General features: G+C 41.6%; 2 protein-coding genes across 2 annotated transcripts in view; one reads left to right on the top strand and one right to left on the bottom strand.

Annotated features, from left to right (window-relative positions):
• Positions 1 to 1,375: 1,375 nt before the first annotated feature.
• Positions 1,376 to 22,415, bottom strand: FBXO9 (F-box protein 9). Its single transcript, XM_043907732.1, has 13 exons — positions 22,040 to 22,415; positions 18,751 to 18,840; positions 17,373 to 17,528; positions 15,095 to 15,152; positions 13,561 to 13,660; positions 11,418 to 11,548; positions 10,526 to 10,640; positions 7,762 to 7,880; positions 7,475 to 7,565; positions 6,710 to 6,805; positions 6,149 to 6,242; positions 3,696 to 3,847; positions 1,376 to 1,991 (listed from the first exon to the last, which is right to left on the bottom strand). Exons 1-13 carry the CDS (start codon positions 22,040 to 22,042, stop codon positions 1,883 to 1,885), a joined length of 1,314 nt encoding a protein of 437 aa, XP_043763667.1. The 5' UTR covers positions 22,043 to 22,415; the 3' UTR covers positions 1,376 to 1,882.
• Positions 22,416 to 25,238: 2,823 nt separating this feature from the next.
• CILK1 (ciliogenesis associated kinase 1) overlaps positions 25,239 to 26,726 on the top strand; it is a 45,616-nt gene continuing 44,128 nt past the window's right edge. The window contains exon 1 of the mRNA XM_043907731.1: positions 25,239 to 25,523. The gene's annotated coding sequence lies outside the window, so the exon portion shown is untranslated. The remainder of the gene's footprint in view (positions 25,524 to 26,726) is intronic.

The raw sequence follows: 26,726 nt of genomic DNA, 5'->3' as shown, positions 1-26,726 counted from the left end.
TAGGAAAAAAAGCTAACAAAACAATGGGACAAGAGCGCCCCCTAGTGTCAAAAAGTGCATCCATTCATTTGAAAGCTCTAGAACCCCGTTGGAATGTGTACCATTTTCTAGGGATTATTTCATTTAATGTTCACAGCCCAGGGGTGCCTTGGGATCAGGAATTTAGGAGAAAGAGCCCTCTGTTCTCAAAGAACCAAGTTTTATGGAGGGAGGCTGGCATGTTAAAAAAACAACAGTGTGATAACTGCTGGGATAGTGGGAATATGGGGTATTTTGGGAAAACAAAAAAGGGACACTCCCTGGTGGAATCAGGGAATGTGTCACAAAGGCACTGAGCCTGTTAATTAGTTCCAGTCTTGGCTCACCCATTCCTGTGGAGGTTGAGCTTGGCACAGAATTCACTGGCTTGCACTTTCTTGCAATATGACTACATTCCTCATTTCTCAAACCGCTGCAGAAAGCCAACCTAAATGGAATGCTTTTCCCTAAACACATACTGAATGGATGGTTTTTATCTTTTTTTTTTTTTTTTTCGGTTGTGCCTTGCAGCATGTTCATCTCAGTTTCCTGACCAGGGATTGAACCTGCATTGGAAGCATGAACTCTCTGAACCACTGAACAGGCAGGGAAGTCTGGTTTTCATGTTTAATATTACATTAGCTTTTTAAAAGGCCATCCCCACACTGAATTGTAGGAACTTATGAAGAATCTTTTAATGTCACTCTTAACTTGGAAAGCAACCGTGGTGGCAGGTGTCAACTTCTGAAAGTACAGAGTACTAGACTTGAGCTGTATTTGAGCCAAAACCAAATCTGAACCTGGTAGAACTGTGCCAGACACAAACTCTGAAATGAAATACTCAGCACTGCAGCTAGGGTGCCAACATACAGGTCAGGGCCGGCTCTTTTCCCAGTTTGAGATCTGGAGGAGCTAGGCCTGGGTTTATAGGATCCTTTCCAGCTCTTTCTCTGGTGCCTCAGACAGTAAAGAACCTGTCTGCAATACAGGAGACCTGGGTTCGATCCCTGGGTTGGGAAGATCCCCTGGAGAAGGAAGTGGCTACCCACTCTAATACTCTTGCCTGGAGAAGTCCATGGATAGAGCCTGGTGGGCTACAGTCCATGGGATGCAGAGTCTGGACACGGCTGAGCAACTTTCACTTCACGTCCTGCTCTTTCAGAGTCTTGGCCCCGAGGGAGTCCTCCCTTCTCACCTAACGTTACACACCTATAGGGGGCCTAGATGGGGTCCAGTACAGACACTACAGACTGTGGCTGCCTATAAAGACTGAGATGACTCCTTTATCTGTGAGCCTTCGCTGGCTGCCTTAGGACCGTTCATTACTCTGACGTTTGAAAAAGGCTATTCAAATACATTTTCTTGAAAGAAACCTTTTATTTATGATCTTCACTGGTCAAACAGTTTCAAACAAATTCAGAACAGGGGTTCACATTTTGAGCTTTTAGTTAAAAGACGCTATGTCATGCGTGAAATAGATGCTGATCCCACGGGGGTGCTCCCCTGACGCATTTCAATACTGGGCTGATCGGTCAGAAGGCGGCCTACGTGACAGAAGCCTGATCTGAGGTCTGCTTGAAAAAGGGCATGATTTAAAACCTAATGTGGTTTTTCACAACATAAGTGTCCTGAAACTTAAAATAATTTCAACTTAATTTCAAAACAAACACCCCAAGAATCAACTTTCCCTTTAAATAAAAAAAATAATCAATTTAATACTCTTCTTGAAAGAACTCCGACAGTGTAAAATAAGTTCCAATTCCATATATATATATCATATATATATATATACATTTATAACTTAGGTTGCTCTGTTTCTCTATATACTTTTACTCATGCAACGCAGTAGGGGCGGACGTGAGGGCTACAGCGGCCTCTCCGAGAAGGCGGTGTAGCTCCTCACCCTGGCGAACAGCAGCGGCGTGTACATCTTGTCAATTTCGAATGCTGTGACCGCAGTCTCTCCAGTAGATCTGGAAAGACAGCACACAGTCACTCATCACAAGGAGATTTCAGCTCATTTAAAATTCTTGTCTACATTTGGGGGGGGGGGGGCACTTAATTTTAGGCATTAGCCTTTTTTTTCATTTTTAGTTCATTTCAGTCAATTCTAAATAAAATAGATGCATTGTGGAAAATTCGAAAAATATTAGAAAAGTGTAAAGAAAAATCACTCATTCCCACTCACATAGGGCCTCAACTTTGATACTGAACTTCACTGCTGAGGTCCTACTCCGCTGGTCATCTCGCTGCTTTATACATCATGACATAAAGCATTGCCTCACATCATTAAATATTCTTCAGAAGCCATTTTTGTGGTTGCATAATATTTCACTGTCTGCTTTTACCACATTTACTTAATTCCCCCTTTGCTGGAGGATTTAGTTTTCACTGTTAGGCAATTGTAAATGATTTTGATATTTTTCATTATGCCCTTTGAAAAGATTCCCAAGGAACAATTTCTAAGTCAAAGGCTCTAGACATTTTATGGCTCTTGTTAAAACGTATTTTAGAAAGAATTATAATCCCAGAAGAGAATTTAATGATTTAATATTTGCATGATCAACAGCATAATTTTAGGTTGAGGGGGAAGCAGGTGATATATTACCACAGCCTTTTATTTTTCTCCTAAAAAAAAGAAAAGAAATAAACAAAAACAGAAAATTCCAGTGACTTCATACATATCATTTGCTTGGCTCTACTTCTGGGTTTGGTTTCTTTGGAAACAAAAAAAAAAAGAATTCTACTTCACAATTATTCAGAGAAGCAGAAAGAAGACAGGAGGACCAGTAGATAAGGAAGAGAAGCAAGAAAAAATGGTCTTTCTCTCAAGACCTCCCAGATGAGTGGGAAGAGTTACTCGTAAGGTAACGTGACTGAGGAAGCTTTCAGCAACCTGGCTGAGGTTGTTAGAGAGGCTGGTGGAAGGCGACCGACCTCCAACCTGCCTCTCAGAACTCCGGACTCAACTGGCATGGAATGACCCAATATTCCTTCAAACCTCACAACAGCTAACATCAGTAACCACATGAACTGAAATTTCACTTTCCTAATTCTCACATTTTACTCATTTCAGTATTGTTCCTTTCTCACACACTCTCATCTGTTCATTCACTGTTTCACACTAGTAAATCCTAACTCACAGGATAAAAAGTTTAAAATTAGGAACCACTAATGGCTTTAAACAGGAACCACTAATTTGGCTTTGAAACACTGGTGATCATCTCAGCAGACTTCCTTTCCTAACTACACCTTACTTTAAAATCTGTGTATAACCCCTGGGGATAAACCAAATGGAAATAAGGTGGAAAAGGATGAGACTGAAACATGGGAGAAGAAAGAAGTTCTGGTGTTTCACAACTGCCTTGGAAGTCAATATCTGAAGTCACACTCCTGCAGACTAGTGACCAGGCCCCGCCAGACTCACGGGGGCTGCTGTCAGGGGAGGTGCCCACCTACGTGTCCACGGACCCTTGTGGGGAGCTCCGGACACTCCACCTGGCCCACTTTTGGTTTTCTTCAGGTTGGCTGTTTCTTTGGTTTGCAGAAGATTATACTGTGGTTCTCCTTTGTAACTGAACATTAACTCTCAGGAATCAAATCCTACTTGAGTCCTCAGCTGGGCAGGAAGGGCACGGGGAGTCTGTACCCTTGGGGTTTTTATGGCATTCACCTACTTGTAAGTAATGTGACAAGAGTGGTGTATCCAGATGAGTTTGTTGAAGCTCTGGTGGCCACTGGAACACAGCTGTAGCCCCACGTGAAAGTTCTGATCGGCTTCTTGCACAGGGGCACGGCGAAAATACCGGTATTTATGGTCAAGTGCTTTCTGTAAGAGGGGAGGTGCGTGAGCAACAGTGGGGCCTCACTTCACGGAAAGAGACACGGATGGAGCCGCATCTACACGGAAATACCGGAGCAACGTGCTAAGTCACAGTTATCTGCACACAGGATAGACAGCTACACTGGTTATCAACTGCCAGCATGTATCAGTTCGGGTCAGTCGCTCAGTCGTGTCTGGCTCTTTGTGACTCCATGGACTGCAGCATGCCAGGCCTCCCTGTCCATCACCAACTCCCCGGAGCTTGCACAAACTCTTGTCCATCGAGTCAGTGATACCACCCAAACATCTCATCCTCTGTCGTCCCCTTCTCCCCCTGCCTTCAATCTTTCCTAGCATCAGGGTCTTTACAAACGAGTCAATTCTTCGTATCAGGTAGTCAAAGTTTTGGAGCTTCAGCTTCAGTCCTTCCAATTAATATTCAAGACTGATTTCCTTTAGGATTAACTGGTTGGATCTCCTTGCAGTCCAAGGGACTCTCAGGAGTCCTCTCCAACACCACAGTTCAAAAGCATCAATTCTTCGGTGCTCAGCCTTCTTTATGGCCCAACTCTCACATCCATACATGGCTACTGGAAAAACCATAGCTTTGACTAGATGGACCTTTGTTTATGAGTGTATGTGTATGAGTGCCTGGAAATACATGAGAGCCTCTAAAAGCAGAAGGCTTTTCCCTCCATCACATCATCTCAATCGGGATGACGACTTTAGGTATGACGTGTAACTGCATGGTAGCTGTGTGATGGCTGAGGGAATGAGGACCCAGGACGGGCAACCCAGGGTCAGTGTCAGAGATGGGAACTCAAACTCCCGTCTATCTCTAGGCCTAATATTTCCTTCTACTTGAAAACACTGGGGCAGAAAGAGCACAGAGTATGACTTATCTTTTGCAATAACAGAAAACTAGTCTACAGAGAAACAGATGTGACAAGGTTCACTGGAACCACACTTCTGTGAATGTTGCTAAAACATAAGAATGTCGACACTACATACGCTTTCACTGTGTCATAGTCTGGAGTGAAACTGGTCATAAGCATGGGAGTGCCTAAACTCTCTTATTAGGTAACATTTTAACAGTGGGGGCCTCTCAACTCCCCAGCTCTGATCTCAGGAAACTCAAGGCCATGATCACCATGATAGTAAAAATCTCTGCCCTTCAGATTGTAGCCCCTGATTCCAGGAGCCAGAGGGAGCTGGAGAAGCCACAGCGAAGGGCCACAGGACTCACGGATGAAGGACTAACTATTCCCATTGGAAGGACTGATGCTGAAGCTGAAACTCCAATACGTTGGCCACCTGATTCGAAGAGCTGACTCAATGGAAAAGACTCTGATGCTGGGAAAGATTGAGGGCAGCAGGAGAAAGGGACTACAGAGTATGAGATGGTTGGATGGCATCACCAACTCAGTGGACATGAGTCTGAGCAAACTCCGGGAGATAGTGAAGGACAGGGATGCTTATAGTCCATAGGGTCGCAAAGAGTTGGACTGAGCAACTGAACAACAACAAATATTCCCATATGTGGTTGCTGGGGGTGGGGAGTGGGACTTAACACAAGAGAAACTTCATTCAAAAACTATATTAATTATAAGAACAACAGAGAAATATTTATTCCAACTACCTCACAACTTCTTGGGTACACACTGTGGTTTTTAACCAGAGTTTAAAAAATGCACATGGAGAAAAGCTGGAGAAAATCAGTCCCTTAATCTGATAAGAGAGTTTAAAATACTCTGGAACGTCATGATTCTGCCATTGTATTTGCTTGGCATTTTTTTCCTTTTGCAAGAACAGGAAGAAGGAAATTATCTCACTTTAGCTAATTTCCAGTAGAAACTGAAATTCTAAAAATATCTCTGTGAAAGAATTATCCATATGAGACAATTTAGAAAGAAAATCTCCTATGATTCAAAATGAGAAAAGCCAAAAACACAGTCATATATAATTGTACTAGTTATTTCACAGGAAATCCTGGCTTTACATTTTCATGTGTTTAAAAAACCTGGACCAGAAAAGGAAACTTGGAGAACAAATAAGTTGATCCGATAAAAAATAACCACATTTTAAAAACCTTCCAGTTCTCTTCAGAGATATGCTGTTAAGTCAACACCCATTTTGTGTAACAGTATAAATTATGAAAGGTTCATCCTTTCTAATCGAGAATGCTTGAATAATCAAATACAACATTGTAAATCAACTATACTTTAAGAAAAAACTTTTAATAAAACTCTTGAATGAGCTGGGTACAGAAATTAAAAGAAAACTGTCAATTCCACCTGGCATACTTACCTCTTCTTTTTTCTTAGTTATCACAGCAAATACTTTGGTCTGATTGTCTGTATCTTGTGACAAGCGATAATGACCCAGTAGAATTGCATCAGTTCTAAAAGTAAAAACAAAAAACACTTTAAATCTATTTATCCGTTATGTATATTTAAGTAACTGAGAAAGTAATGCGTTAGAAGTGTTCACTCAATTAGCCTGAGGGCAATCAGGTATGATGTGAGTAAATCTAGTTTCCAAGACCCCAGACTTACTGAAGGATGTATTTAGGGAGAGGCCCAGGGATTGGTATTTGTTGTTGTTGGGGGGGGTGGGGGCGGTGAGGGCGGAGGGAGCTACACTGTGCAGTCTGTGGGATCCTAGTTCCCTGACCAGGGATCGAACACGGCCTTCAGCAGTGAAAACACCAAGTTCCCAACCACAGGACTGCCAGGTAAGTCCCAGGATCAGTTATTTTTCACAAGTGCCCCAGATGATTGCTTCTTTCATCATCCAGTATTAAGTTACATAATCTGCAAGCTACCACCTAAAATGTGAACCGGATAGAAAACTACAGAAAGACACTACCTGGTATTCCTGGTTCTTAAGCGCGGAACAATGGACTGGGGCTCCTCGGGGGTGGTGAGCATCATCACATGGCCATCCGGGAAGAACCTTATGTACCTGCGGGACAAGGCAGACACCAAAACACCACACGCGAAAATGAAATGTGTCCCTATTTACTGGTCCCCAGACCTACTTATGCATTGCTGTGAAACCAAAAGGGAGATACCACAGGCCAAAGAACTGGCAAAACATCACTGACACGAATGTGACGCGTGAGGCCAGAAGCAGAGAAACAGAGCATTTTATTACCTTCCTTAGAGGGAGCCATGGAACTTTTAGTGTCACTCACTGAATAGAAATAAATTGGATTAAACATTGCTCTGTTAAAGTTCTGTGTGTTTCTCCCTACAGCGCTACCTAATGTCACACAAGAGTGAGGCCCAATGCTGTCTACTCCACGGTAGTCAGCACAGCCAACTTGTTCCTTGGTGATATGGATATCTGGGGAGGATGAGCCTGAATAGCAGCCCAAGCACTCTGATAAGACAGAAGACAAGGAGGAGCTCCAAAATACAAAGTAATTCTCAATCTAGAGGCCAAGGGGAATTCCCTGATCTATCTTAACCTGTTGGCTCTTTGACTGCAGGTCCTGTTATAAACTGGATAAAAACACCAAGGACCATTTCGTCTATAAATGCAAAAGCCACGCAAAACCAATGTCTGATAACTAACGCACTAACACTTGGAGAGAGAAAATTTTCACTCACTGAGTTACTACAGTTGTACCTGTAATATTCCACTTGGTGCCAGGCTCTATAGAAACCATCAAGAGACTGCTCCCCTTGACGAATATAGGTGGTTTTACTGATATACACGCCTACAGAAAGAAACAGATTTTTAAAAAAGAACTTAATAAAAACCTTTTACCATCATGTAACACGTTTCCAGCTTTATTTTTATTGTGGTTTCCTCTAAATATGCTGATAGTACTCAGGTCTGGTATAGAAAATGAAGACATGTATTTATCAAAATCAGCACAACAGATCTCTGTTGCTCTGAAGAGTTCAACTTACCATCAAATCGAACACGGGGCCTTTCCAAAAACATCTCTCTCCAGGATGTGTACGGAACCAGTTTAATACAGCTTCTGCCCCAAACTTTCAAGCAGGCCAAACGCCATATTTCAGGGTCTCTAGGGAATAAATGCACAACATCAATATATTTACCACATAAGCCCCTATCTGCACTCAGACAAGAGAAACATTCCTGCCAACAGGCATATTCTATTCAGCAACATTGGCTGCGCTCCGGCCAGGCACCATGCTGGGCACTGGGACAGACTGATGGACAGGGCACAGGCCCCGCTTGTTTACAGGGAAAGCAAACGAAAAACAAGAAAATGAGAGAGAAGTTTTAGGCAGTGTGCTCAGTGTGAGAAGCAAGCAAGCTGGGTGAAGGACAAGGACAAGGGGGGTGGGAAACGGACTCTCTCTTCCGGGCAGGTGTCTACAGGGACAAGGAAGGGCATCCTGGCAGACGCCACAGCAGGCGAGGCCCCAGGGCTGGAGTGCGGCCAGCATGCTCAGTAGGGGGCGAGAAGGATGGTGTGGCTGCGGCAAAGTGACGGGTGAAGTGCAGACTGCATCCGTGGAGAGGTGGTTAGGGACAGGAGAGGGGGAGGTTTGACGGAGGCAGTGGCTGTCTGAGCGAAGAGGAGGCCACTGGATGGTTCTAAGTATAACTGATCCTTTTAAAAGAGGACTCTGGTTGGTCCATGGAGAATGAGCTCAAGTGTAAGAGTGGAAGTCCAGAGACTACACCGGATGCCAATGCCATAATCTAGAGCAGGCCTAATGGTGGCTGAGCCAAAATGGTACTTAGAGAAACAGTGAAACGCTCAGACTGGAGATAGATTTTTTTTTTTTTTTGGGAGATAGATTTTGAAGATGGCACCAACCCTAACTGTAACAAGACTTTGTTACGGGATTACTGCAAAAGGCAAAGCAACTGACTTGATTCTAACACAACACAAAATAATTTTAAATTCATCTGTAACTTGAAATAAGACATAGGAACTATTTATTCGGAAGCCAACTGAAAAAAGAGACATCCCACAAACACACACTGCAATGTATTTTTTTTTTTAAATGAATACTTTTGCAACCAAGTTTTATCCTACCCCTGAAGATCTGTTTTAATTCCCTTCTCATGCATAATTAAAAGAAAAATTAATGGAGTAACTAGAGAGCTTGAGAGGTACTTGTTAAATAGAAATGCACATAGAACTGTCAAAAAACAAAGCCTTCAAGCAATTCAAATGTTTTACCCGAAAGACAGGACTTCAACTGAAATTAGGTTACTTTAAAACAATGCATCTGAATTTTAAGAACCAAAATTATAAAAAGTTCTAGGGATTTCTTGGTGATCCAGTGGCTAAGACTCTGAGCTCTCAATGTAGGGGGCCCAGGTTCAATTCCTGGTCAGGTGACTAGATCCCACATGCCACAACTAAAGTTCCTGAGTGCCTCAACTAACACCTGGCATGGCCAAATAAATAAAATAAATAAATACCTAAAAAATGTTCTAGATGCTAAGGATAAAATATATATTTTTATATAAGCCCTCATAAAAGATTACCTGTCTTAAATATTATACTAAACTACAATTATTCTTCACATGCAAGATTTTAAAAGTATAGCATAACTTTTCCCCAGTTTTATTGAAAAATGTTTGACATACATCACTGTAAAAATTTAAGGTATACAGCATGATGGTTTGATTAACATCTATTGTGAAATAAACCACCATAGGTTTAGTGAACATCCATTAACTCATAGAGCAACAATGAAAAGAAAAGGTCTCCTGTGATTACAACTCTTAGGGCCCACTCTCTTAACAACCTTCTATCATAGAGTGATGGTTATCATAGCCATCAGGTTCTACATCACATCCCTAGTAATTACCTTCAAACTGGAAGCTTGTACCTTTTAACCATCTTCCTCTAATCCCTATTCCCTCACCTCTGGTAGCCACAAATCCATTCTCTTTTTCTATGTAGATTACTATACATAAGATCATATAGTATTTGTCTTTCTCTGTCTGACTTAATTTCACTTAACATAAAGCCTTAGAAGTCCATCCACGTGGTCACAAATGGGAGGATTTACTCATTTTTTTTTTTTTTTTTGGATTTACTCATTTTTAAGGCTCAATAATATTCCACTGCTTATATATGTAGATCTTCTCTATCCATTCATCCATCCGTGGACACTTAGGTTGTTTCCAAGTCTTGGTTACTATAAATAATGTTTCTATGAACAAGAGGTGCAGATGCCTTTTAGAATCAGTGTTTTCATTTTCTTTTTATATATACTCAGAAGTGGAACTGCTGGCTCATATAGTAAACCTATTTTTTCTTTTTTGAGGACTTCCATACTGTTTCCCATAGTAGCTACACCAACTTACAATCCCACCAACATCCACATTTATCTCTTGTCTTTTGAACGACGGCCATTCAAACAGGCGTGAACTAATATCTCACTATGGTTGTGACTTGCATTTCCCTAATGACTAATGATGTTGAGCAACTTCTTGTATACCTGTTGACCATGGAATATCTTTTTTGAAAAAAACATCTAAGGTCTTTTGCCTATTTTTTAATTAGGTTACTTGGGGATTTTTGCAACTGAGTTGTATGAGTTCTTTATATGTTTTGGGTAGCAATCCCCGTCAGATATCTGGTCTGAGAATATTTTTCCCCAGTTCACTGGTTGCTCTCTCATGTTTTTCACCACAGTCAGAGTTGCTTAAAAAAAAAAAAAAAAAAAAAGTAAATACCTGGCACAGATATAGAATCCTCTGCACACCTGTGACAACTGCTCCAATGATCTGAGGTCCAGGTCACTGGACACCACCCAGCGGAAGACGTACATCAGGACCTCCATCGGCAGGGCTGCAAAGGAAACCATCCTCAGTGACTCTCCTCCTCTCCTTCCTGTCCGTCACCTGACTCAGTGCAGATATCCTTATTCCAAAAATTTTATAAACCACCCTTCAGACCGTCTCAGAGCTGAGATGTATACTTAACTACCCGAAAGAAATAATGGCTCCTAACATCAAGACACAAATACTTTTTCTTTTCATTATAGAACATCTCTGAAGCTACTTTTCCCTCTCCTGTGGAAGGTCATCTCATTGTCAACATATATAAAAATACTAGAAAAAATAATCTAGTATGTATACATATGTATGATCTGCACTGCATATGCTAACATTAAAAAATTATTTTCATCTCCTTGAAAATTTTCAATTGTCTTCCTTTGAAAAGTTCCCATAGCTAATTAAACAACACTAAACACATGAAAAGAAAGAGAGAACATTCGTTTTTAAACACAGCCTGTTTCAGGACGACTGTCCAACTTAGCGAAGTGCCTGAAGATACCAGCATTTCTCCAGTTTTCTTAGAGCTGCCCCACCAACTAAAGATATTCACCCTCTGAGACCATCACTGTAAAGAGAATGGCATCCTCGACCAACTACACTACAAATTCCACCCTACTTCAGACTTTGAGAAGCTTATTTGTCTACACAAATTGATTATAATTAGACACCCCCCCCCCAACAACACTTGGAACTAAAGCAACTGTATGACAGTTATCTGACTTTATAAGTTTGGAAACTTAAATCTAAGGAAAAGTATTTCTGAGTTACAAGGAGCATGAAGTCACACCTGATATATGAGTCTGACTGCTCTCGAGTTCAGGCTGACACAGTTTGAGCACAGACTCCTGAAACGTGAGCTGCTGCTGAAAGTAGGACAGGAGGTCTGCCATCTTGCTGTCGTCATCAGTATCTTCAATGCTGAGAAAAGAAGGGAGGTGAATAAACCCAGTGCCCCAATCTACACAACACAGCTTAGAAACTGATTTTTCAAAGTACTTTCAAATTTGCTTTAGAAAAAGTCATCTAAAAGCAAACTTCTTACTACTCTTTTTCAAAAACATGGTAAAAGTTTACCTTGCCCTGCAAAGGGGTACCATACTAACTTTTAGAAGAAAAGAGCTTCAGCAATTTTAATTCCCACAGAGGAAGAACTAAGAATTTTTGGATATAGGTGTTGAGATTTAATTAATTAGTTTTATGATAAGGTAGCGATTTCATGAATTAGTAAAAAAGAGAATTTCAAATGATTTTTTTAAGTCATATGTAAATATAGCCTTTTAAGTGACCATAATCCATTCTAATTGAATAATAAAAAGATATACAGATGTCATCTGAGGTACTTACTTACCAAGAAGGTTTCTAATGTATGTGCCTTATAGCCCTTCCTTTAGAGGAAAATGTGTAATTTTAAAAAGCAGGGTCCATGAGTAATCTATCAGCATAAACAAATGGGTAGTTAAGAGTTCTAGAAAATATCTAGCTTTCCATTTTTGCTGAGGGTAACATTAAAAATGATCAGACTTACAAAAAGGCTGGATGAGGATGAAGTTAGAAAACCAGGAAGGGCTTAATAAAAGACAACACAATGGACATGTGACTGAGGCTGGAGGGACTGCAGGGCTCTGCTACCAACTCTTTACAGGAGGCAAAAAACCAGCAGAGGCTTTTAGGGCCTATTAGTTCTGATAAGAAAATAAACAACTATTGTTTTGAAAGAATTTTCAGAATATCTGGGTCTGTATGACAGGATAGGAGAGAAAGAAATGCTGCTTTAATGTTTTAATACTACCTTTCTTAACAGCACCTGGCATCTATTTATAAAACTGGCTAAGACCTGGGTCTAAACGACTCTCCCTAAATTTAAAGAAGGTTTAGAAAAACCTCAAACAAGTCTTTTTGAGTATGAACTACCTCATGTTGTTAAATCTAATTTGGTGAACAATTATTATTAGCACCAAAGTTCAAACAGGCAACAAATGCTGACTTCAATGGGATATTTTTAATATGGCTTAGTCAAAGCTTAAGTGTTAATACTATAATCAGTTAAAAAAGGCAGTCAGCATAAGTTATCAATAAAAGTAACTTCTTAACTGTTTCATAAGAGAGATAACTATCTAATACTGACTAATATAATATCTTATTACAAAAATTCTACTCTTCTAGGTTTCTTTTATGAGCAACTTCAAAGTATTGGCTTAAAAATATGTTAATTTATTCCTTTCAGTAATCACTGCTTTTATTACAAGAAAAAAGAAAAAACTCTTTCATCGCCTTATTTTTGTTATATCTGCTTAAAATGTGCATTTCTATATTTTAATCTTAAAATTTCCCTAATTAAAAAATTTCTACAACTTTATAAACAAGTCTTCATACTAAAGCACCTATATCTGGCCCTTGTGCTTTTAAAGAGATGTTAGTCTTAACAATATTCTATCTACAAACCAACTCTGATTAGAGTCTAGCATTTTCCTAATAAAAAACCTTTTTAAAAATGTATGGTTTCAAACAGATATAAAAGGAGAAAAGACTAGTGTAATAAAACCTCATGTACCCAATTTAAACCATTATTAACCTTTTTCAGCTTTGGCCTGATTACATTTTAATCATTCTGACTTTATAGATTTTAGAAAGTTGAAACATGTCCATTAATTTACTCTTTTCAGTAATCACTGCTTTTATTAAAAGAAAAAAAAACCTCTTTCATTACCTTATTTTTGTTATATCTGTTTAAAATGTGCATTTCTATACTTTAATCTTAAAATTTCCCTAATTAAAAAATGTCCACAACTTTATAAACAAGTCTTCGTACTAAAGACTGTGAAACTTAACAGAATTAGCACTGTCTTCTTATCATGTTAAGAGTCAACAGGGCAAAGACGCTTAACTTTAACAAATTCTATATATTACTGTCTATCAGATTATATACGCACTAGCTGTTTCCAACGCCATCACCATCTGGAGACCGGGTATAAGTAATCTTGAACTCTATATCAGGTACAAGTTGCATAGCCCTACGATAAAACTTGATGGCTAAAAGAAGAAATAAAGCTAAATTAGCTATGACCACACATTTTCGTCATTTCCTTTGATTACACTAACCGTGGTTTAATTTGGTAACTTTCTTTACAAACAGCCAAATTCCCCTTTTCTACATGCAACATGAGCAGTGAACAAACTCATTTTCAAACCCTACTAATTCAGAAATAGTTTTTTTCTGAAGCACTCAGGTTACAGAAACTTAAGATGTTGCATTTTACCCTTATCTTTTAGCCCATCTTTTTCCTCAGCCTCTCATATATTGTCAGAAGTGATCTTACATGTAGTAGTCTTTCTCTGGGCTTTGAAAATGACACTGCTGTAGCCCCAGCAAAAACAACTTTAAGCAAATTTCTTTCTGGTGTGCAGAGCTTAGGAAAATCAAATGCTTCCTCCTGAGTAGAATAAGGTTTTTGTTTTTTTTTTAATTTATCCTTCAACTCCATCTTCCTTTACTCCAGCTGCCTGTTATTTAGTTAAATAACCTATAAAAGTTCTTTTTAAATAAATCTCCTGGCCAGGTGGTTTAGAACAAGACCAGTGAGAGATCATATAACTTGGGGCTGAAGAAGGTGATTAATTCTTTTCCCTCAAACCAAGCCCATTCAGTTCATCCACTCTGCCATGTTCTGCCACTTGGGGTGAGTTACTGTACACTACATGGAGATAGGACTCTCATAGACTAATAAAGACTGAGGAGGGATGTCATCATTTGGGCCCTTTTCCTATGTCAGAGTAAAAACACCACTAGAAGAAACTTGCAAATAAATGCAACAATTCTGAAAATGTTATCTGGGGGGCATTTCCCAACAACTCAAGCACTAGCATTTTTTCCATTCCCCAATTAATAGCTTTCTATCACGAAATGAAAGCCTAATTATAAACCTAATCTGGTAAACAGCCTCATCTCTTGGTTTACTTACATATTTCTACAGACCCAACAAAACAGACAAGAAAGGCTTAAGGGTATTCCTTCTTATAAAATGTAAATTAAAATTGAGAAAACATGTACATGTTCCTCAACCTGTCCTTTATACTCTCCTCTTCTGAAGAAACACTTACCTATAAAAGGGGCATATCCTATTTTCAGTGACTAACAATATTTTTAAGACTTTAATAATGAAGAATTAATGTTAAACTCTAAATTAGAAAAGGTTATTTTATTCATTCTACCCATATGACAATGTTTCTGAGCACTATTTTTTGGAAAGAGATGGGTTATATAAAAATACAATTTTTATTTTTCATTCCTTAAAAAAACAATCTCAAATATACAGAGACTGATGTTCTCATATATTCCAGTTTTTTAAAAACTGGTCAGTAACGAAGGGCAAATATATTCCAGTTTTTTAGAAAAAACTGGTTAGTAACGAAGAGATGTTATTCAGAAACGTAATGACAAGATGACCTGGGATCTGAGTTTTTTACCTTCATAAAGAGCTCCATTTTGTTCTTCTTCGACTGCTTTTAGGAAGAGTTCTCGAGCCTATAAAAACAAACAGTGAAAAACAATATTTGAAAATCTGTATTAAAAATAAGTTTGGGTGGTATAAGGATGGCCTTTTCAACAATCACGCTATAGCGGTTACACATCTACTGGCAAACAGTGAACTTCAACCCCAACTTCACAGCTTACAGAAAAAAGTAACTCAAAAATGGATCAAGGACTCCAAAGTAAAACTTTAAAAACTTTTAGAAAGAAAAAGAAAAAAAAAAACAAACCTGGGAGACTTGGGTGAGGAATTCTTGTACTTGACACCAAAGCCACAATCCATAAAAGGAAAAGTTGATAAACTGAACCTCATCAAAATTAAAAACTTTTGCTCTGTGAAGCTCTCTCTTAAGAAAATGAAAAGATGAGCTACAAAGTGAAAGAACTTACAAGCCACATATTCAACAAAGGACTTGTATTTGGCATGCATAAACAACTCTTAAAATCCAGCAGTAAAAATATGAGCAAATCTGATCAGAAAAGACAAACATTTTTCACAGAGGGGCCTATAAAGATGGGAAACAGCACATGAAAAGTTTTGTAACATCATTAACCATTAGGGAGACACAATGACCTATCAGAAAGGCTAATATTAAAAAGTAATGACAACACCAAGGGTGATGGGGATGCGGAGACACTGAGTCACTCATACACTGCAGGAGGGAACGCAAAATGGTGCAGAAGCCCTGGAAAACAGAGTGCAGTTTCTTTTCACCAAATAGGCACTTACCACACAACTCAGCACCTGCACTGACTTAGGCCAGAGAGATGAAAGCTTATGTTCATGCAAAAGCCTGCACACGAACACTCATAGTGGTTCCAGTAAGAGCAGCCCCAAACTGGAAACCCACGGGTCCCTCAGCAGGTGAGTGGTCCCACAAAGTGGGGTATGTACACCCCATGCAACACGACTGAGCAGTAAAAAGGGGACAAACTGCTGACACACACAACAGCTGGGATGATCTCAAAGGAATTACACATTTTCTTGAGTATCAAAAGAATGTTATAGAAACAGAGGCCAGAGTAGAGGTTGCCAGTGGTTAGGAACGGCTGTGGAGGAGGTGGGGAAGAGAGCGTGTAACTAAGGAGGTAGCGAAAGGGGGCCTTGCGGTGACAAAACAGTTCCGTGTCTTGATTTTGGTGGTAGCTACATAAAGCTACATGTGTGATAAAGCTGCCGAGAACTATTTATATACACTCCCACAGTCGAGTGCCTGGAAATCTGAATAAGCTCTGTGGATTGTGCCAAGGTTCTATCTACTTCCAATAAGTCTAGCTGAGGAAGGCAACATTGTCAAGGGAGGATGGGAGGTGTGCACAAGACTCTCCTGGGTCATGAACCTGTGAGTATGTCCAAACTATACTGAAATAAAACAAATATGGATGTCTTTTGTTGTCACCGTAATGTTGATTATTTAACGGCAAATTTTTGTACATGAAAACTTGGGTCTAACGGTGTGAAGATGACAGCCCCTGTGTAGTAACAGGATATAGTTACCGCCCCCCCCCCGCCCACATCCCTGGGCTCAGCATTCTCAGGCTCAACCATCTGCAGATCAGAAATGTTTGAAAAGAATTCCAGAAAGTTTTGAAAAGACTTGAATTTGCTGTGCACTAGCAACTATTTATGTAGTGCTGACATTGTACTTGTAACTATTTACAGAGCATTTACATTGCACTGGGTATTATAAGTAAGCTAGAAAGGATTTAACGTACACTGGAGGATGTACACGCTTACACACAAACACTACACTGTATCATACTAGGAAGGTGAGCAACCACGGACACAGAGGGACCGAAGTAGTGAAATCTGAATCAGTGGGCTGGGTGTGCTGTGTGTGATCAAGTATTAGAAAGAGGTGAACCACTAGAAAGCATCTGAAATTTTCCAGGATAAGGAAGTGATCACTGCATCACTAAATTTATTCAACTCAAAATATAACCAAATACTATATTAAGGTCTTTGGGAAGTTGTTAACATTTGAACAAATTTTTCCTCTTTTGGGCTTCTATTAATAAATTCAAAGGAATCTATCTTTTAGAGACCAAATGAATCTCAGGAGTATATGCATTACTAAACAGTCCCAGCAAGACTGTGTACCTGTAACAAAGAAGGAGTAACATATCATCCAAAGACCTACAAGAAGTCCTGAGGGATGGAGACACTGGCACACTTGTCCACATCTTTCCATGTACAACGCCCATAACACTTAACTTTTCTTCTTTCGCCAGCTCCTGCTTTCCTCTGGTGTCCGCTGCTCTCTGCAAAGAGCCTCGCGCTGCTCTGCACGGTCGAGATTCTAAATTGCCTGAGCCCCCACCTGGGGCAAGTTCAAACATCCACTGAGCTCGGAACCTCTGGAGTTGTGCCTGGGAGGGGAAGAAGGATGCCTTAGGACCTGCCGAGGAAGAGGAGCTCAACTCTGGAACAATCTGTCAACAGTCCAACACCAATGTCCACACACATACATGTTCTTGGATGAGAAAACACGGTCTTGAAATTACTAAATTACTACCACTAAATACTTGTTATCTTCCAAGATAATTTTTGCTTAAGACTTTGAAGAAACAGTGAAAGTTTGCTAAAATAAGATTTTCTATACAGGAGAAATCTAATGGTACGAGGAAATCAAATTTTAACTGGAATTGAAAATATAAGCCATCACTTAGGGTCTAAACTTAGATGTTTTCAAGCTTTCTATTTGGAAAACATCATCTCAAAATTCTATGATAAGCCTCAACTCTGTAATAACCATTTTTTTTTAAGAAATTATTTTTTTCTAAATATGTGTCCCTAAAAAAATTTTTTAATATAGAATAAGTGAAGCCTTCTGGTGTGGTGGGCTCTGGTGTGCTGCCTAGACACCCACCTCCACATCTGGAATTGCTGGCAGTGCTACCAAAAAACAGCCCTCAGCTGTCTGCCCTGTGGTTAAGGCCTCAGCAAGACCACACCTTCTTCCCAGGTGGGCCCCACCCAATGACTAATCAATAAAAGTGATCAATGACTGATAAAATTCTTCTTGTGGCTTATTATCTCTTCAATTGTTTAATTAATAAATGTTTAATATATTAATTATGTATTAATTATATATATTATATATTATAAAATAATTATATATTATTTTTTTCCATTAGTTGTCCATTTTTATCTATCTTATGTTCTTACTAATTTTATAAGGATATTATATCTACATGAGAGATATCAACCCTCTCTCTCTACATGGTAAATAGTTTTTCCAGCTAATTATTTCTCTTGATTTAGAAGATCTTTTGTTATACACAGGTCTCAAACTTTTAGACAGTCAAATCTGTCAATTTTTTTCTTTAAGGTGATGGGTGTTAACTCACGCTTATACCTTGAACACTTTAAATCCATATACTGAATGACACAGTAGCCATTGATACTCCTTTTTACAGGAAAAGAAATCCAGAACATAGTTATAATTGAAGCATTTCAAAAACCAGTATGAAAGTACAAGTTACAGTCAATGCACATAAGAACCTAAGAATCTTCGTAATTATGACCAACTCCTGCTTATGTATGGAAACCGACAGAATAAGAACTGAAAGCACAAATGAAGAAACATACCTGCAAATCCGTCTCAGCAGGGCTTTCGTTTTCATCATCATCATCTCCTTCCCTGACAGCTTCGGAATGACAGTCTTCCTCAGCTTCTGCCTAAGGAGAAGGGAAACAAACAAAGCTGAAGAATATGCAGACACCAGTTTCCCTGGGTAACCTACACTGCCTACTGAGCTACCTGCCCAGTGAAACACATAGTTGTCTCTCTCTAGATAAATTCTTCACAGATGAGGTAAATGATTCCAGTTGGAAAAATCTGGTACTTTTTTTAATACTGTAGAATAAACTATTTCACTGGTCTCCAGCTTAAAATGTTTGGTGGGTGGTTAAAAAGAACACTTTGTTTCAGATTTGTTTCAGAAAGTAACAGTTAGTGGCAGTACAGAGTTCAACAAATAGCTTTTGTTTCATGGGTCATTTAAAAGAGGATATATAGCCCTCCAATATTTTGATCATCTGAGGCAAAGAGCCAACTCATTGGAAAAGACGGATGCTGGGAAAGATTGAGGGCAGAAGGAGAAGAGAGCATGAGAGGATGAGACGGCTGGATGGCATCACTGACGCAATGGACATGAACTTGGGCAAACTCCAGATGATGAAGGACAGGGAGGCCTGGCGTGCTACAGTCCATGGGGTCGCGAAGAGTCAGACACCACTGGGTGACTGAACATATAGCCGATATATGATTGTCCTTTCTTTACATAAACAAGAATGTTATTGATGTGTGAATGACTTTAATATCTTAAATGTACTAGAAAAACTCATTAAAATCAAAGACATGTTAACAGTGAAGGTTTTTGTAAAGAAGTCCCTTCCTTTTTAAAAAAATAAATCCAGGTTTTTTATATACTGGATTGACTTAAAGCGGAATAAAGGGCTGGAATTACTGTGCATGGCTTAGGACTTAATAGAGGCCCCAGGTCAGTATCCTTCCATTTTATCCTTTTAGTCTCCATAAACGTCTGCTAAATAAAACTGAATCCTACCTTCCACTGAAAATGAAATGGTGCCCGGGTGCAGTCTGTTACCTAACACACCTCTTAGCAAATAAGACTTGCTCAACACTTTAAGTGTTCAATCCTATAAAGAAATGCTGCCATCAGGGACGTGATCTAGAAGGTTAGTTAGAAATAAAAAGAATACCAGCTATTTAATGTTACTCATTCCAAACACAGTAAATTTTACAGTTGACCGTTTGGGTTCTAATTTGCTCCTGGGACTAAGATGTTTGTATTATCTTTGAGCACAGCAATCAGATACACTTGCACTACTTCACAGCACAACACAAACAAGCCTGGCTTCCCATCTTATCTCTTGCAAGCAGACTTACGACAGAGGGGCCTGTAAGAGGCGAACTAGTTAGTATATGCTAAAGTGCTTGGCACTCTGGGAAGGCTGAGTCGGTGAAGAAATAAACGAGAAAGGCCAGAGACTCAGATGAACTTCCAGAAAACTGGAAAATCTACGTATTGTTAAATACATTCTTTTAGTCTCTTTTTAAGCTGAGAACTTTTTCTACTAAGAACATCACTAATGCAAATTACACAATAAAAGAGTTTGAATTTATAGATCTAACAAGTGTATTTCTCTCCCATATAAGGGTCTGCTTTATTACTGTAAACTTTAAGGACAGCTAATGGAAGGGGACCTTAGTCCCTGGTGTATCTCAGTAACTCGGCCTCCACCTCTAACCCAACAGTCCTCCCAAACTGACCTCAAGAGCTCCCCCTGCTCTCTCTCCCGCAGCCCCCCACCCAATTTTTGCACATGCTACTTCTCTCAGCATCTGGAATGCCAGTGTCCTCTTCCTCCCTCTTGGACACTGCTGCTCATCCTTCAAGACTCAGCTCAGGGACTACCTTAGTAGGAAACATTTTCTGATCCCCTTACTTGCCTCTTCTGTTTTCCCATACACTTGTGCTGGCAAAGCACTGAAGACTTTTGTTGAGATTTCATCTCTTTCACCAGAATTAGTGCATTGGCAACAAGATCTGGGGTCTGGCACTATGCCAGGCTGATAAGTGCTCAAAAAATTGGCTGAATTAACAAATAAAATGCCATGAAAATATATAATGCATAGCTCAAGGATGAGGTAAGGAGACAGGAAACGGATAATACAGACAGCATCTTTCTTCTTCCCCGAGTTGTGTTATAACAGAGCTCTAATCCACTGTGACTTTGATTTTGACAGTATGATGACAAAAACAAATTTGGGGTTTTACTGCATTTTTCAACTCAAATACCACTTGAAATAAGCAGGTCTTCGGCTGTCATGCAGAGATTTTCAGTTTGTTTTACATAATTGAGTTTGACCTAACACCACTTTTCACCAGAGTAGTTCATGTGTTCATCATTTTACTGTTTCACAGATGGGATTAATACCCAAAGTTAAGTGCTTAATCCTGGCCAGAGAACTATCTCTAAAAGTTTAGAAGCAGAGTTAATTACTGTTTTTATACTCTCCAAATTGATTTCATAAACTCATTCAACCATTCCTACATTCCTAAACACTTGGGTGTCTACTATAAACTAATGAGTTTGGTATCATTTCACTCTTGAAGATTCAACTTGGCCAGAGTTAAGTTTCTCGCATCAACAATTTATTGGAAGCCAAAGCAAAGTAGCAGGGGGCAGAGACTACCCGTGCCAGCACGCAATAGCTCCTTGGAACCTGCGTTGTCAACTTCTGGAGCTTTTCAGTCTCTCCACTTGGACCACTCGGGCTTTCATGGCCGTGAAATGCGACAGAATCCCTCAAACCGCCGGCCAAAACCCTGCCCTAGGCACCGCCGCGTCCTGGGGCAGGTGCGTCCCAAACTTAAGACGCCTTAAAAGGCCAGAACGGCGGCTCGCTGGGCAGGTTTTGTTTTTGGGTTTCTTGCGGGGAGAGACGGCGATCAACAAGTGCCTTCACTTGCCAAAGCTCCCTCCCGATTTCAGATACTGCGACGGCTCACCTCAATCTACGCTCGCTGCTTTTAATAAAGGAAAGAGATTGGTTCAATGTCCTCATCAGGCCGAAGAGAGGCATTTTTCTCGGCCGTCCAGCAATCCCTCTCTGCTAACCTGGAGCCCCCAGCTTGGGGGGTGGGGTGGAGGGGAAGGGTGCGGGGGTGCTCCTCAGGAAGTAACTCCGGGGATCTGGCAAGGCTGCCACCATCCACTCCCTCAGGCCAGGACCCCAGGATGGTGGTAGCTTTGCAGACCCCACCCCTCGCAGGTTCCTCCTCCCCACTCCCCTCCGCAGGCCCGGGTCCTCCCGTCCGCCGCCCGCCCGAGCGCCTCCGCGCTTTACCATGCTGGCTGGCCGGCCGGCCGCGGCCGAGGGGCTCTCGGCGCCCCCTCGGCACCGCCTCCGCGAGGAGGTGCGCTGCGAGTCCGGTGTCTACTCCTGCCGTCTGCTGCAGCGGGGCTTAGCAGAGTTCTCGGTCGGAGAAGCGCACCAGGCAGCGGCAGTAACTGCGGGCCCGGCGTACGGCAGCCATCTTCGCGGGGCAGAGGGCCAGATCGCGGCGCGCTGGGGCGGCGGCCGGGGACTCGCGGAGCGCAGGGACGCCGAGGGCCCGCCGAGGCCAAGGACTCTGCGCGAACCGGAGCGCCGGCCCTGCTGGAAACCGCGGACGCCGCAGCGGAGCTGCTCGTCTGCTGCGGAAACCTGCGCCGGCGCGGCGAGCATGCGCACTGCCGAGGCGCCTCGCCCGGCTCCGCGGCCCCCTCGCTGCCCGGTGGAAGGCGAGGGACATTCGCTAGGTTTGCGCGCGAGGCACAGCCCGGGTTAGGACATCGGGCGTCCGAAAGCTAAATTCGACCTAGTGTTCGGCTCAATGAACTTATGCAAACTTGAACAGGCGTTAACTCAAACTTAGAGTTAAGACCCTCAGGCAAGCGGTCCTAAGGCATCGAATTGGGTGCTCGGGGTGGTCGCTACACGGTTCTCGGCGACAGTGGCTAGAATCCCAACCCAGGACCGCAAACAGTGGAATTCCACTATCGTAAGGCCGTCATAATTGCTAAGCTTCTCAAAAACACGGTTCTGGAGGTTGAGAAAAAGAGGCGCTCAGGAGAAAAGCCCGAGAGAAAACTTAGCCCCCCAGCCCCCGCAACGCACGTCGCACTGCAAACCCCATCATGCAACGCAAGGAGGACGTTGGGGCTCTACGGCCCCGATAGTCTGCGGCGACGGCTCCCGTGGCACAGTGGGATTTGTAGTCAGCCATTCCACGTAGAGCGCCGGTACTCACACGCTGTCCTGGCCCCGCCTCTTAAAGCCCAAACACCTGATTTCACTTCCGCAGAAGGCATTCGGGTTTGGCTGGCGGTATATTACTTTCCCACACTTGACTTTGTTTTAAATACTGACTTTGGCGTGCTATGTGTAAACCTAACCTTGGAGCTTCTTACCTCCTTTCAGCAAACATTTATGGTGTTTCTGAAATTTCTACTAGGTGTGGGGTACTAATAGTCACCAGGTTTCCAAACCCTACTCGTGATTGCACGAATTCACAAGAGTTTAAATCTCTTATCCGTTATTTTATTCTGTTTATTTAGAGCTTAGTAATGCAGTACATTTTTCTGCAGAAAAACAGAGGCAGAAAAAAAGAAAGGGAGGGGTGCAGAATGGTGAGCTACATTATGGAAGCCTCAACTATTATCTTTTAATATTAGGATCCATCGTTCTGGTGGGTATGTTTTCATTTGCCTCCTAAGTCAGCTACCTGTAAAAAGTATATTCTTATTTAAAGGAGACTAAAAGTTTACCAGTTTTTAGTTTTTAAAGGAGACTCTAGGGCTTAGGTCTTTTAATGATTTTCCTCCCAATGACGTCTTGTAAATCATGTTTTGAAATTAAAACGGGAGAAAGACTAGATGTAGTATAGAAGTAGAAGGAAATGCTATATGTGATTCATGAATACAAAAGATCGGTTTTGCAAATGAGGAATGAAAATTGAAATATTTTCTGAACTAGTCTATTTCATTAAACTGGTTGAATGCTCATAACAGATTATTATTCTATTCTAGGTAAACAATAAAGTTTAATAAAACAATAATTAGTATTTGTAACAATAAATTGAGCATCTACTTTATTAAAATGCTGTTATCTAAATTTTTCAATTTTAGATAAATATTCACTCTATCCACTGGACCTTTTTACAGGGTTGTATTATTTCATCATATTATGTAATACATGGTTATAATTTTCCCTAGGCTAGGACTACTGACCTAAGCCACTTACTAGCTCAGTGGACCCTTGTTAAAGGTAGATCAGGACAGTCCATTTGCCTATTGCTTGATCAACTGAGTTTGACTAAAACTGATCATTTTAAATACTTCAAAAATCACTTTTCATAGAGGTGGTTATATGATTTGTTAGGCTGCCTCCTGTCTCCATATCTTTTCGTTGATAATGACTTTCAATTCTCATTTGCCATATGGTTTGGGTGTTATGTAGGTAAACATGAATGTAGATAAATGTTATACAATTGCCAAGTGGACAGATGACCCTTTCCCATTTGGGACAGGAAGTCTAAGGAAGCTTAGCAGTCTTGTATCTTGTTTCTTCAACAGAAGCAAGAGAAAAGAGGGATTCAGGCCTTTTGCGTAGATTCTTTTTGGAAATAATTTTTTCAGTTCTCAGAATTCAAAAACAAAGACAGTGAGAGAAAACTGATATGAGCTGGGAGATCTAAACTCAGAGAAAGGATTACTGCTTTATTAATTTAAATTGTGTTGCTTAGGGCAATGTGTTTCTCCTGACCAGTAGTATCAGCACCAGAATTCTGGGGAGAGGGCCCAGCAATCTGTTTTCACAAGCTCTTGGGGGTGATTCTGATGTCTCCAGCTAAAGTGTGAGAACCCTTAGCTTGGGGGCAATTATGTGAATTTAAATCGAGGATCTCGAAGCAATTTCTTTTCTCAAAGTGGTTCAGAGCCAGTCTTCATAGGGATGATTTACCTTTGCAATATAACTAACGACACCAGGGACCGCGTTTAAGAAGTGTTAAATTTCAAATAACTCGTTACACCCTGAGACCAATCTGTAGTTACCTAGTGTATTCTCCACCTGAGTAACAATCCAGTTTTCCAAACTAAAGTTGCTCAAAACATAAAAACTCTTGAAGTTCCAATGGATGCTAACACGCAGTCTGGTTTTTATTTTAAATATTTTTTATTACGGTAAAATAAATATGATGCGATTTGCCATGTTTAACCACTTTTCGGTGGCATTACAGATAATGTTTTTTAAAGCCAGGAAAGCGTGTCCACCATGATCACCTGTAATGGGATGTCTTCCGAACGTGCATCCTCGGCCCGCATCTCTCCATCCTGATGCCCTAGGCGGCCGCGTGGAGCTGGAGGGCTCCTCGGCGGTAGGCGGGACGCAGGGCCCCTGGGCTGCCGCGGGCCGGGGTGGAGAGCGGACCGCGCGGCTGGGCGCCCCAAGCGGTCCGGCCGCGGTGCAAGGACGCGCGGGGCCAGCGAGGGGAGCTGCAGGGTAACTTTTCCCAGGGAAAGCGGCCGGTCGTCCCCACCACAAGCCTCTCAGCCTTTTGTTTGTTTTCCTGCCGGAGGCTGGAGAGCGGCCGGGTCCCCGCTGCTCACCATGCGCCGGGCGGCCCGCGCCCCTCGCCGGCGCCCCCGGGCGTCCCTGCGCGGACCCCTCGGCCCGTCCTAGCGGGGGTCGCCCTGCTCCGGCTCCAGCTCCCGGGCCGGCCCCGCGCCCGCCTTCCGAGGAACCGCGCTCCCCGCAGGGGCGGGCCCTCGCCTGTGTCGCGGCGCCGGTAAGTGGGGTCGGGGATGAGGGGCTTCCGCCGGGTGACCTGTCACTGGGGGTGATGGACCCGAGCTGCGAGGGGCCCCCCGCCCCCTGCGGTGGCCCCACAAGGGAATGGAGGGCGAGAGGGAGGCTCTCGGGTCGTAGTCTCTCCGCGGTCCTGTGGGTCTCTCCTTCTTGGCAGAAAAACTCCCATTTCCTCCGAGTCGGGAAGATTTTGCTGGGTGTTTACCTTTTAGCGTTAAAGCGGGGGGAAAGATCCCGGCCGGATTTGAAGCCCCTTTCGTGGAAGGTGGAGGTACTTGCTTTTGGAATTTACCCGACTAGGCCTTTGGCTGTCCCGCAAGGGGTCTGAGCAAATCCTAACACATTTCTGTGCAACCATTTTTCACTGGGTTTCTCTGCTTTCTTTCTTACTAATCTGAGTAGATGTTATGAGAGAGATGTTAGGAGGATTTTTCAGAACCGCCGTTTCTTTTGTAATGCACCTTTTAAAGTTTGACAGTAGCATTGAGGGCTTTTACTTTTAAATATAAAAGTAGGTGAATGCCTATTTTTCTGAAAAGAGTATTCTTTTCCACTTATAACTAAATAAAGAACTGCTCTTGCTGAAGCTGGATTATAGAGAGAAAATATCACCCTGAATTTTGCATCCAGGGCTAGATTTCTCTAAGGTGTTGGCACTTGTGTTTTTTATTTTAGCCTGGAGCACTTTTTGTACAGTTTGATAGCTATAGTTTTCATTTCTCACATTTTCCAGTGAGTGGGTTTTCAGGATGTGCCTCCAAAGTGAATTGTACTATTGCCGAATATAAAATTAAACCGAGTTTTAAGTTTGTGTAGTTAACATATAAATTATTAAGAAGAATCTGTGCCTCAACCATATGTTAGCTGTGCTAGAAGTTAATGTATTCATAAATATGCACATTTGAAATAGTTTCCGAACAAAGCACTGCAATTTGGTAAAGAATTTGGCCTTCCTATCTGTTTGAGAACGAGTAATTGTGGGTGTACAAATAAGAGCCGTGTTGGGACTCTTTATTTAAAATAATATACCACTGCTTGCCCTAAGGTCCAGCCCTCACTGTTGTGACCCTGCCTGTCCATTTTGCCTTGTCCCCTTCTCCAAAGTTAAAACTAGTGGCAGGGCAGGAATGGGCAGCCACATTTCTAAGTGAGACCAGTTTAGTTTCAGATGATGGAAGGATGT

The sequence above is a fragment of the Cervus elaphus genome, chromosome 7 (genome assembly GCF_910594005.1).
Source record: "Cervus elaphus chromosome 7, mCerEla1.1, whole genome shotgun sequence".
NCBI classification, from domain to species: domain Eukaryota; kingdom Metazoa; phylum Chordata; class Mammalia; order Artiodactyla; family Cervidae; genus Cervus; species Cervus elaphus.
The sequence above is the reverse complement of the archived record's forward strand: the minus strand, read 5'-3'. Positions and strand labels throughout refer to the sequence as shown.